This window comes from Bidens hawaiensis, unplaced genomic scaffold (assembly GCF_021521415.1).
Source record: "Bidens hawaiensis isolate Kalapana, Puna unplaced genomic scaffold, B.hawaiensis_p1.1 tig00008253_1, whole genome shotgun sequence".
NCBI lineage: Eukaryota > Viridiplantae > Streptophyta > Magnoliopsida > Asterales > Asteraceae > Bidens > Bidens hawaiensis.
Window position 1 is genome coordinate 514,294 of NW_027491587.1, and position 13,212 is coordinate 527,505.

The 13,212-nt window shown below is 33.4% G+C and overlaps 1 protein-coding gene across 1 annotated transcript; it reads left to right on the forward strand.

Annotated features, from left to right (window-relative positions):
• The first annotated feature begins 890 nt into the window (after positions 1-890).
• Positions 891-10,267, forward strand: LOC143637370 (uncharacterized). Its single transcript, XM_077104775.1, has 11 exons — positions 891-928; positions 1,006-1,060; positions 1,638-1,994; positions 2,059-2,191; positions 2,729-2,907; positions 5,258-5,344; positions 5,581-5,785; positions 7,722-7,959; positions 9,740-9,815; positions 9,918-9,964; positions 10,059-10,267. The coding sequence occupies exons 1-11, from the start codon at positions 891-893 to the stop codon at positions 10,231-10,233; spliced, it is 1,590 nt and encodes a 529-aa protein (XP_076960890.1). The 3' UTR covers positions 10,234-10,267.
• The last annotated feature ends 2,945 nt before the right edge of the window (positions 10,268-13,212 follow it).

Consider the following 13,212-nt stretch of genomic DNA (forward strand, 5'->3'; position numbering starts at 1 on the left):
GGTACGGGTTTGTGAATCGGGTACGCAATTCGTAGATGCTTACGTTTTCGGTTCGCGGGGTAGGTTCATTTCGGTACGAACCGGTACGATGTACCATGTATTCATTTCGATGTATTCGCTTTCCACTAAAGTTCAAAATATAATGTCTTTCATATATTTATTAATACTTGCAATTTAAAGTTCAAACTTCGAAGCTTCAAATATAAGTTCAAAAATACATAATACTAAAGTCTAGACATTCAAGATAAAACTTCAAAACATAAGTTCTAAAAAGTTGATCATAAAAATTCTAAGATCCACATCTAATCTACTCGTTGTCTTTTTTCATTTCCTTTGTTAAGGTTCACATCTTCAAGATCCTCCCAAAACATTTCTTCTAGTCGAGTACTTGAACCTTCATTGTACAAGTTTTCCGTATTAATGTCCCAATTTTTTGTATGATTCCGAAAAACGAGATAGAAATAACATTTGAGTGAATAAAAACTAGTTTATCCGCTCTTTTAACGTTTAAACAATTCCGTTTAACATTGTGAATGTAAGAGTATGTACTCCAACCGTTGGAATGATTCTGAATTTATAGATTTCAGGTTCCATAGAGTTTACAAGCGCCAAAAATTACCGCCTAATCTGCCAACCATAGTAAACGCCGGTCGCCGCAGTGACTTACCTCTGGCCGCCACCGGCTTTCTTCCTCGACGACTGCCTACCTTTCAATCGAGCAAAACCATCACGTACACCAAGTTTTTATGGCTAAATCAGTCAAAACTATATGTGGTTGCAGTTACCACATGATTATCATGCTTTTTGTTCGATTTTCAACCCCATCTCCAATCTGATCTTGAATCATATCTGAAACCTTCAACCAGATCTTTGTTTCTTCATCTTTAAGAATGGACCAGCTGGATCATCTAGGGTTTGGTAGCCACAGGTGTGGATATGTGTGGCCAACAAACCCTAAGATGGTGTCGATAATGAATATGAGACATGGTGTTTAGCACTTGGCAGCCAACACAAACCTTCAAATGTGGTTGCTGAAATAGAGACGTCGACGATGGTGGCGGTTAGATGTTTGTGTTGTGGTGGTGTCGGCCATGGTTGTTTGGTGGTAGGGTTGTGTTGGTAGATGAGTTAAAGAGATGGTAGGTGGGCCATGGGAGTAGGAGAGTTGGTGGTAGATGGTTAACACTTAGGGGGTGTTTGGTAGAGGGAATTGAGGGGTGAGAAATGAAATTGGAAAGAATTCTCTTGTTTGTTTATGAAAGAAAGAGGTGAGAAATGGAAATAAACCATTTCCATTTCTCTGATTTTGTTTCTCTAAAAAAAGCGGAGAATTTGATTTCTCTGATTTCATTTCTCAGCCTCACGTCCTCTTAAGCGCAAGTCACCAGGACACCACGAAGAACCCTGGAACCTAACCAAGTGCCAAAAACCCACTCACAAATTCATCGTCCGCCTCGAGATTTCCTCGCCGGACTCCTTCTCCGTCAAGCCATTGCCCGTCGACGGCTACTCGTTTCCTGGTGAAGCCGATTGCTTCCAGAAGTTAACCCACTGCCTCCATATTGTATGTTTTATTATTTATTAATTAATCCTCCTTACATTCTATTCTATTGATTATTATTGCCCTAATTCACCAGGTGGTTCCATCGCATTACACACAAACTCATGTCGGTGGAGAGGCATGCGTGTTCCATTTGAAAGATTATGACGCTGTTGTCAAAGCGTTAAAGACTGAGCGCATTGAGTATGAAGATATCCCTTACGTGACGCGCAGAGCTGTAAGCGTATTATCACGTGCTTATGTTGAGGGAAGATGGGAGCCCTGCAGGCCTGAACACTTGTCCGAACAGAAAGTAGACGAGTTAATGGGAGGACTTTCAAAGTCTCTCTTGGAGGTAATGCTTCCCTTCCAAATTGAAGGTGTCAAGTTTGGATTGCGTAGGGGCGGTAGGTGTCTCATTGCTGATGAAATGGGCCTCGGAAAAACACTTCAGGTAATAATAATGGTAATCAGATGATAACTAGTATATATTGACTTAGTTGTTTGCTTGATTTTAGGCCATTGCAATTGCAAGCTGTTTCATGAATGAAGGCCCAATTCTAGTCGTGTGCCCGGCTATTTTGAAATATACATGGGCAAAAGAGTTGGAGCATTGGCTTCCATCTTGTTTGCCTTCTGATATTCATCTAGGTATCTTTCTCAACTATGGGTTATCCTGTTATTTTATTTTAATTTATAGCGTTGCAGTTGAAACTAGCATACAGATGATGAAATATTTTAAATTCGACTGTGAGCTGTTTTTTTTAAAGTTAACCGTGATGTTCGGTATCGAGAAATGCATCATGAGAGGCGCAACTGGTTCGAAGTGTACTTGCTCCTCCTTACACTATGTATAATAGTACCTGAGTCTTGATGATCTAAGAAAGTGACAAATAATATATGGAAATAGGGTATATAACTAGTTTTTGGATCGTATATTGATGATGATTTTGTTGGTTGGTTTTTCTTGTCTTAATGTAAGTGTCTGTTCTTTAGGAGTTTAGGGTAATACTATCTCTTCAACATGTGCATGTTTTACCTGATGCAAATACACATTTTATTTGTCATCTCAGCTTGTTTCAAATAGTAACATTGGCATAAATTACAATTGGTAAATGTAAGAACTATATCTTTTTGAGCAACTTATAATAGCTGATGCTTTGTTTCTGTAATTGCATTGTCTTCCAGTTTTTGGTCATGTAAATAATCCTGAAAACTTAGTAAGGTCTCCAAAAGTCGTTGTCATATCTTATACAATGCTGCATCATTTGAAGAAGAGCATTTTAAAGCAAAAGTGGGCTGTATTGATTGTTGATGAATCACATCACGTGCGCTGTACGAAACGAAAATCATCTGAAGCAGGAGAGGTATAGTGTGTAATTATATTGGCAATTCACTTAACCTTAATTTTTTTAATATATTTGTATACTTGTTGACTCCCTATTTGACGTCTGAGCTGCATATTTGTCTATGTACCAAACAAGAGAAATGATTCTCAGCTATATTTCTCTACTGAAATCTCTGTACTACCAAACAGAACAGCCAATTCTCATTCTCCAGACCAATTCCCTTTCTCTGCAATTCCATTTCTCTATTTCATTTCTCTACAATTCCATTCTCTGTACCAAACACCCCTTAAAACACATCAAAAGAAATCACGATAATCTTGAAAGCAACATTATAATAAACAAATATAGAATTTATATCTATACCCATCATACACAATACAACAAATGTAAAATCCAATATTCACACAACTTAAATGAGTTCACATCAATGATTATCTCTGAAATGATTAACAACATTTTTTTTGGATAACTAACATCATTTTTTTTCTATTAATTCATGTTACCTAACAGACCTAACATCATTTTTTGAAATAACCAACATCTTTTTTATCTATTAATTCATGTTACGGTGGTTCACGAACATAATCAATAACGACCAACCTTTTAAACTACTAGCTCTACTTATATAGTCTAAATAAAAGTTGGTGGATTACATCTTTTTTCTAAATACCATATATATACAATGTTACATACCAAACACTTAAATTGAACACTTTATAATAACAATACAAGTTCATAATTTAGTTTGAACGATAACTTGCTTTTGTGGTCACACTTGATAATAACAATACAAGTTCACAGTGAGTTTGTTTTTCCCTATCCCGCAACGCGGGGTTCCAAAACCTAGTATATATATAATTACCGGGAACTTGGCATTGATGTCTTGTACCTCAAGCAGTTTTAATTGTACAAACTTTTTTATACATCTAAGGTAAGGTAGTATTTTGTGAATTACTTGGTTGTACAAAGGTGTCTTTTCTTTACCTTGTGTATTGTGTTGTAAATTTCGGTTTGCGTCTAATCCACCATTTTCATCTGTTTTAGGCTATCGGGTATGAACATCATTTTACTTCTCACTTTACAGTGACACATCAACGCCACATCATACCATACTCTACTCCACCCTTTTTCATAATATCAAGGAAATGGATCACAATATACCAATTTATTTAATAAAGTAATAGTTTAATAAAGTAATAGTTTTTTATTATTAATAAAGTTATGAATATAAAAAACATAATTAATCCGATGTTTAAGCTAGTTTTTTTTAATTATTTTATATATATATATAACCACAAGTTCCCTACCTACTCAATAACTTTATTTAATAAAGTTATTACTTTATTTAATAAAGTTCACAATATTACTTTATTTAATAAAGTAATAGTTTTTTATTATTAAAGTTATGAATATAAAAACATAATTAATCCGATGTTTAAGCTAGTTTTTTTTTTAATTATTTTAATCATATATATATAACCACAAGTTCCCTACCTACTCACCATTTTCTTCACCAAAAACAAACGCAACCTCACCATCAGTTCACCCACCACAATCACACCATTGTCCGTTACCTCCGGTCCTCCCTCCATTGCTTAACACTCACAAAATCAAAACCTCACAACATTCATAGATTAACATATTCACTCAACTGCAGATCAGCATCAATTCCGATTAACAGAGCATGAATACTACACATCAATTCAATCATTGGGTAACAATTATATATATATGTTGAAAAAAATGGATTTTCTTTTTTGATCAGTGAATTTTTGCCGATGGGCGGCTCCGACGACAACGGGGTGGTGTTTGCCATTGGTACCACATCACTCCTTCATCGGCGAAATGGTTTCCACACCGTTTAGTCTGAAGATTGAAGATGAAAAACAATCGGAGTAGCAGCGGCGGCGCAAAGGGTAAACACGACTTGGTCTTTATTTATTTCATCATCAATTTGTTTCTGCAAAATACCAACCGAATAATACTGTAATAAATCTCTAACCCTAACTCTAACTAGTATTATTATTATTATTATTATTCAATTTGTTGCAGAGTAGTATATTATTAATTAATTAATTGATCAGAAGAAGGCACTGTATCGCGCTAAATTGAAAGCATAAAAACAGCAGGACAAACATATCGATTCTCCTCTCATAAGGTAATCATTTTACTTGATAATAATAACATCAGATGTCTTGTAATTTAGTTTTCATGTTTCTTTACTTAGATAACAACACTTATAATAGCCCAAATGACTAATAGATACTTCTGACTTTCACTTAACTTAACTTAACTATGCTTTGTTTATATTAACATAAGAAAGAAATGATGCTCTTCGTCCACGTTTCTCTTTTTTTAGGTATAATGATCTGACCTCCCCGTCTGTAAAGTTTGTGATGTTCTCAAATCCGACTCTGCCTGGACTGCACACCAAATTTCTGCAAAGCATCGTCAGGTACCATTTGGAACTACATATATTCATCCAATATACAAATTATGATGCTTAATTAGTATTCACCTATTGATCCTTAAGTAATAGATGGTGATTTGCCACCAAATGTGTTTATGTTATCAGCGTTTTCGTTTGCATGTGTGTGTGTTTACATATATGAATGATTGCTCTATTTTTTATTGCTCTTTTTATTCTCTTCCCTCTTAAGTTAATAATAATAAAATTGCTGATTTTGCCAGGCGATTAAAAACGTAAAAGAAAAAGCTGCTGCAGCTACTCCAGTTGACAATGTGAAATCTGCAGATTCTACAGAACATAATAAAGCTAAACCAGAGCATCCTGCTGAGTCATATCAAAGTCAAACCAGACCACCTCAAGCTCAGTCAACATCTGCACTCCCTTCCGACTTCTTTGATAATCCAAGGAAAAAAATAAAACAAAATGGTAAAATCACATCACATTATCATCATAATTTTACAAGTATTTAAGTGGACTGGTTAGGTGTGATATTTGGGGGTGGGAATGGGTCGGTTTCGGTTTTTAATTTTCTAGGGGTGGGCAATGGGCGTGGGTTGGTTTCAACTTTTTTGGTTTTTAAAGAGGGTTTGATTCGGTTGCGCTTTTATTATTTGGCCTTTAAATTTCGCTTCGAAAAAATGGCCTAATTTAAAGTTGGGCCTAAAACTTTGGGCCCAAATCTTTATGTTTTTTTAATGATTAATTGATTATTAGACATTTGGACTTAAAAGTTACTTGAAGTTGGCCTTTTCAATTTGCTTCGGGTTTGTCGATTTTAGGCTCAAACTGAACCAAAAATAGAAATTTCAGCTTTTTGGTTATTTAAAATTATTTGGTTTTGGTTTTTTCTGTTTTTGGTTTTAAAAAATGGATTCAATTCGGTTTTACCATTTGGGCATGGAAATTTTGGGCTGAAAAAATGGCCTAAAATGATGAATTTGGGCCGAAATCTTTTTGTTATTTAATGATTAATTGATTATTACGCATCCCGATCTACATTTCTTGGAAAACACCATTGTTAATTTCTTCAAATTTTTTTTTTCGAGCCGGGGGTCTCACCGGAAGCAGCCTCTCTATCCTTATGGGGTAGAGGTAAGGCTGTCTACATCTTACCCTCCTCAGACCCTACTATAGCTTTGCTATTGGTGGGATATACTGAGTACGATGATGATGATGATGATGATGATGACATAAAATTGTTTTTTAATTTTTTCATTTTGGTTCGGTTCCAGTCTGGTCGGTTTTTGGTTGATGTAAAACCAAAACCAAATCGTTTGGTTTTTAAAATAGCATAAAACGGAACTGTCGGGTTTTTATTAGGTTCAGTTATTTTAGAGGGATACATGATCTATCTTTTGTTTTTAACTTGTCTCAACTCTCAGTCCCTGTTGTCGATTGTGCTCGTAGCACCTGCTATAGTGAATAGCTTAGCTTATAGGTGATTCCCACTAAATGGGTTGTAGCGACCTCATAGCGCTAAATAATGGTTTCAGTTATTTATTTATATATTTTTTAAATTATTTTTTCGCTATTTTGGTGGTATTTAATAATTATAATTGCTATGGGTATTTATTGATAATAATTGCTATTTTGGTGGTATTTGTTGCTACTTTTTTTTCCCTAATACCTTATCGCTAAACATCAATTGGCCTCCGCCATTTCATCGCTATCGCTACGTAGCGTATGGGTAGCTTGTTGCTAGTAACTAATATTGACAACTATGGTCTCAGCTGAGTACTATCATTAATTAGTTATATCTTTATATACAACAAAAGAAACTGTTCTTTTTTGCAACTAGCCATTGAATATAGGGAGAATTTGATATATACCTTTATAAACTTAGTGAAATATCATTATACCTAATTCAAACTTAAAAAATCATGTATGCCTGTTTTTAGTGAGTATTTAATTTATGGCCATTTTACCCTGATCAAGTATATGATTTTTTTAACCTGATGTAGTTTTCAGTTTTACTTGTGCTGTCATTGGTTGAAATTCTTTTAAAGAAAGCGAGAAGGTCAAAAGCTACTCGTTTAAAATGAAATGACTAAATCATATTATTTAAAAACATTGTTGAGTAAATATAGATTTTTAGGGTTAAAACAGGTAAATAAGAAAATATAAAGTTTTAGTAAGTTATGATATTTCACAAGTTCGCAGGGGTGTTCATGGAATTCTCCCATTACAATGTTCACATATTTGTTCTCTTAAATAACGAATATGAAGGTTGGTAAAGAGTAACTGATGACAAACATTCTCTGTTTTGGATAAAAGTATGCAGTGGGCTATTTGTGTAATTTCTATGCTAATTGTATATATCATTTCTACCGAATACTGAAATTGAGTGTTTTTCGTTGGCTAGAAACTAGTAATTCCAAGCTAATTGACAACGCTAAAAAGAAAACACCGGGTTCTGTGCAAGCTCAAGCTGCGTATCCGTTTGATGGCGATTATAACAAAACAATTGAAGTCTCGAGTGACATGGTTTCAGAGATAGTGGGTGCTGAGACTCAAACACAGGCTCTTCCTGAAGGCTTCTTTGATGATAAAGATGCCGATCTTCGTGCACGTGGGATCGCTCTTGCTAAGCTGGATATCAAGTAAGTCCTCAGATTGTATTGGTTTTATGATTATTTGTTTTTCTGTTAGTTTGTTTCCAACACAAGCAATTGGCTTATCAAAACAAGGGTTCAAAATCACTTTTAAGTTGTTTAGAATTTTCTGATCAAGTTTATGATCTTTTGGTAGAAATATACTCTCTAGGCCTGTAAATGAACCGAACGTTCAGTGAGCCGTTTGTGAAGGTTCAAGGGAAATTTGTTTGTTTGATAAGTGAACAATTTTTTGTTTTATTAATTAATTGAATGGATGAACATGGACACATGTTTTGTTTGTTCATTCACGTTCGTTTGTGTTCATTCTTGTATGTTCGTGCTCATTACTTTCGTTCATATATTCTTGTGTTCGTTACGCTCATTCATATGTGTTTGTCTTTGTTACGTTCGTTCATGTTTGTTCGTGGTTGTTACGTTATATATGTTCGTTTATGTTTGTTCATTTATATCCATTTGTTTATGTTCTTTTAAATACTAATAGAAACCTTCAAGTATATAAAGTATACACACACACACACACACATATATAGGGGAGGGATAATTTGAGAACTTGTTGAGTTTTAAGAACTTTAAGAGCTTCATCCTTAATCACACATTTAATTAAATAGGTTAGATTATGTGGTTGAGATTAAATCTGATTAAAAAGTCAGAATATTCATTTAATATACACATTACGGTAAAGCTTTGGTAAAGAAAAAAAAACGGTTTCAATATTTTTTTTTTATTTTGGTTGGCTGGAACTATTGTTGAAGCCCCAAAGTGGCTAAAACAATGTTATGTTAGTAAACTTCAAACATTCCAATGGAATGTTTTAAATTCCATGGGTAAGTGTATGGAATGTTGAAATCCAGAGAATGGTGGAATTAAACATGATTTTTTATTGAACAAATTCCAATTCTATACCCAATTCCTGCAAATTCCACGGACCAAATGGACCCAAGAACATCTAACACCGAATTATTTCATTTATTTATTTTTTATATTTAATATTGTTTTTGTGATTTCATATATGTAATCACAAGTTTGCATATGTTTAAATTAACAAATTAGATATATATATATTATAGCCAATTTACACGTGTCTAAAATCTTTTATATATGTGTAAAACTAATTTCCATAATTACAATCCTAAATTTACATATTGTAAGTGACAAAACTACCCTCAAATAATATTAATATAAATAAATGGCTGGTTTTTAAGAGTTCTTAAATTTTGTGTGTGTTTATGTTTTTATTTTTTTCGTTTACACTCATTTACCGTTCGTTTAGATTCTTAATTAACGGGCATGAACAAAAATTAAACGAACATGAACATGCGTGCTCGTTCGGTTCATCTACATGCCTTATATTCTCCAAATTGTAAAAAAAAGGATATTGAATGTATAGAAACTGTGATTATCACTCAGTTATTCCATATTTACTAGATGTTATCACTTGAGTATGAATCCTTTGAACATACTTGAATTATATGAAATACACTTTGAGGTTAAATACTTCATATTTACTAGAAGTTATCACTTGAGCAAACATCCTTATAATTACACGAATTTTTAAAGAAAAATAAAGCTTCCTTTTCTAATTCTATTGGTCAGAATTGGGAGACAAAACAATTAAACATAAAGCAAAATAAGTTGCTATATAAACAAGATGGAATATATTTTGGTCTCAAACTATTATAGTTTTGACTAAGTGATAATACAAAAATGGAATTATATTGTTAATTTTCACGAATCAGCTAATTTTATTCATTAAAAATTTGAGCAGAGATGAGTACAAGGAATTTGAAAAATTGATACAAGAAGACCTGAAGGAGGTTGACAACCGCCTTGAAGAAGAAGAGGTTTTGATAAATATTTTCGTAATCAATATCAAATATTCATTTGTTTCACTTTTCCATTTGCCCGCAATTCTAATGTTTAAGTTTGTAATGATAATAATGCAGTATGATGCAGCTGAGATGATTGAAGAAGCAGAAACTGTGGAGCAAAAGTAAGTGGTTTTTCGGTAAAGGGTAAAATCATAAATAAGAAAATTATGATGGCTCACGAGTGACTGAAAATAAAATACGTGCAACTTATTGCAGGTCTTACAGGGAGAGAGTGGAAATGTTCAAGAGGAAGAAAATGGAGCTGAATGCTGCCAGGCCAGCAAAGCGCTTTAAAGAGGTTAAAGTGGTGGAGAAGGAAAGTAGCGTCGATGAGTCATCGAGTGTTGAAGATAGTGATGATGCTGTTGACCGGAGAGCTAAACATTTATAGGCATTATTCACTTGGCATTAGCTTTCTCTTTTCTATCTCTGTGTACAGGTGTGTATGAGTCGGTTTTTAAGTTTTTTGAAAACCGTTCGGTTTCGGGTTTTTTGGGTTTCTCATTTATGCTTTAAATTTTTGGGCCACAAAATAATGATTATGGGTCTTAACACTTTGGTTATTTCGGTTCGGTTATTGCCTTTTTTTTTTGATAACGGATCGTTTTTCAGTTTCATACACATCCCCTATCTTTGTTCCTTTGATAATCTTTATCAATTCAGAGGTGATTAAGTGGAAGGGTTAGGGCAACGGGTCAAACTGTATTTTTTTGTGGGTCAGGTTAACCCGCAAACATCTTGTTTAAAAAGGCAAATTATGTAATAGTAATCTGAAGTTTAAAAAATCACAACTTTAGATTGTTATTACAATAATATTTTGCTTTTAAACAAACTGTTTGTGGGTTACCATTGGGCTTCATAAATTTTTTCAGTCGGAAAACAAGTTAGTTCAAAATAATAAACTCGGGCCTAAACTTAAATTTTTAATAGTTAGTTGATTATTACACATTTGGACCTATAATATTTGGTTACGCCATTTATTAACTATTTTTTAAAATTGATTTTTGGTTCAATTCTGTTTGGGTTTTTCGGGTTTTCATTGATAGAAAAATTGAAACTTAACTGAAAAATGGTTTCTTAAAAAAGCATAAAATCAGATGGTTTTATTGTTCGATTATGTCGGTTTCGTATGACCCCTGGTTTGGATGTTGTAATCACTCGATGACACCTCCCACCTGTTATTTTCAAGCAATTCAAGTTCAAAAAAGTTAAACCGGTTTGGTTAGTTCGAATTAAAACATAACAAAAATTGACCCATTCACTAGTATACTGTCAGTTGGGAATATATTTATACTCTTTGTGCATAGATTCTCAGCTACTTTAATTTTTCAATATTTTTGCAGATAGTGTTTTTGACTAAGCGATTGAGCTTCACAAAATGAGATGTTAATGTTGTTTTAAATGTCAAGCAAAGGCAAAGGAGACGATTACTGTTGTAAACTGAACTTTAAATGTGACAAAGCGTCAAGGGTGAACGAACATGTTTGATGATATATGATTACATTTCTCTGTATGTGATGCTTGCATCTTTCTTCCTACCCCACAAATCCATATCATCAACTGTTGTTAACACAGGTTTATACGACTTGTTATGTGTGCAGTGATTCTCCGATTTCGTCATTTATAACACTGGTTTTATCTTAATAGTTGTAAATAAACTTGTAAAGATTCATTTTTGATTTGATAAAAAATACTAAGTTTTATTTGACCGGTTTAGCAACATGTTTGCCATTGAGTTTGAAAATAACTTATTAGCTTTTTCAAAAAGCCATTCTGAGATGCAATAATTTTTAATTATTTCCAAAAGCTAAAATAATATTGCTTTTTTTGAATGCCACACTTTTTTTTAATTTATTGGCCTTTTGTAACTTAATAAGCCAATAAGTTGTTTTCAAACTCAATCCTAAACATGCTCTAAGATAGACGTGTTTTGGTCGGTTTTCTTAATTAAACGGAAATAAACGAAAAAATTGGTTTCGGTTTTTTGTTTTGTTTTGGTTGGTTTTCTTAGTTTGGTTTTGATTTTGTTTTTTTTTTCCTTTTGTTTTGGTCATATTAAAACCAACACGTGTTGACCTAAATCTTGCTCCGACCCGACTCCGTTCCAACCCGAAACATGTTCGGACTTGACCCCCTTCGACCCGAACCGAATTAACCTTATATGTATCGACCTATTCCAACACAATCACGTAACATATCATATTTTATAAGATTTATAAAGTATATCAATATATACTCAAATTAAAGAGAATAAAATGCTCGTTTTAATGATATAATCTTTCAAAAACATATTGACGTGTGAAAGGTTATGTCCGTTAAAAAGTCATGGGTGGTAGTTAGCTTAAAATAAGGGCTAAATGTGTAACTTTTCTTTAAATTTACAAAAAGTGAGTGAAGTTGAGGGACTAAAGTTGTAATGATCTTTTATAAATGAAAGTTATTCTTAAAATTATTTGCATTATGGCTTGTACCTAAAACAAAAAATCTTGTAGCTCTTAAAATTTGAGAGGTCATTAAGTCCTATATTATATATAGTATTAATCTAGATATCGCGGTCTAATAAAAAATAAGACTAAAAGAGTGTCATATTCACCTTAACTAGTTAGGGTAAGCAATGTATCAAACCACGAGGAGTGAGTGGCCAGTGTATAGTGTAATGGATTCTTAACATTATGAAGTTATCAATTTATATAGTAGTTTGGAGTGATCACACTAGCAATGATTGATTTGAAATAAGCAAACACTTAACAAGTTGTAATAATTTAAGAAAATCACACCTAGAGTTCAAGTATGCAACTAAACAATCATCTCATGTCATTTAACAAATTATTTATCGGTAAACAAATCTGGTTAACTGAATAGTTGAGGAAACCGTTTAATCCTCTAGCAAGATCTAATTGCATAATATGATACGTACACGAGACGATTACATTAATAATACTTTATTGATTACGTTACTGTTCAACCATTACATATGTTAAGCTTAGATAGAATCCAACATCATAGTGTTACTTAAATAAATAAGACACGAATCTCTTATCTCACGTGTATATGATCTGCCTATATATAGGCCCAGACCCCATTTGTTAGCATCACTAACGAATGAGGTGATTCCGTTAACGAATGAGCTCCCATCCGTTAAATCCCATAACGAATGGGCATTGTTAATTAATGAATGAGCTACATTCGCTACACTCATAGCGAATGTGCTCTCAGGCTAACGAATGAGGCAGTTAATCTAACGAATGGACCCCATTAGCTATACAATCCATAGCGAATGAGCCATATTACATTATAGCCTATTGACTAAACTACCTCTAGCCTCTCTGATCATTTGCGGACAACAAATCATGCACTAACAGTTCCAGAT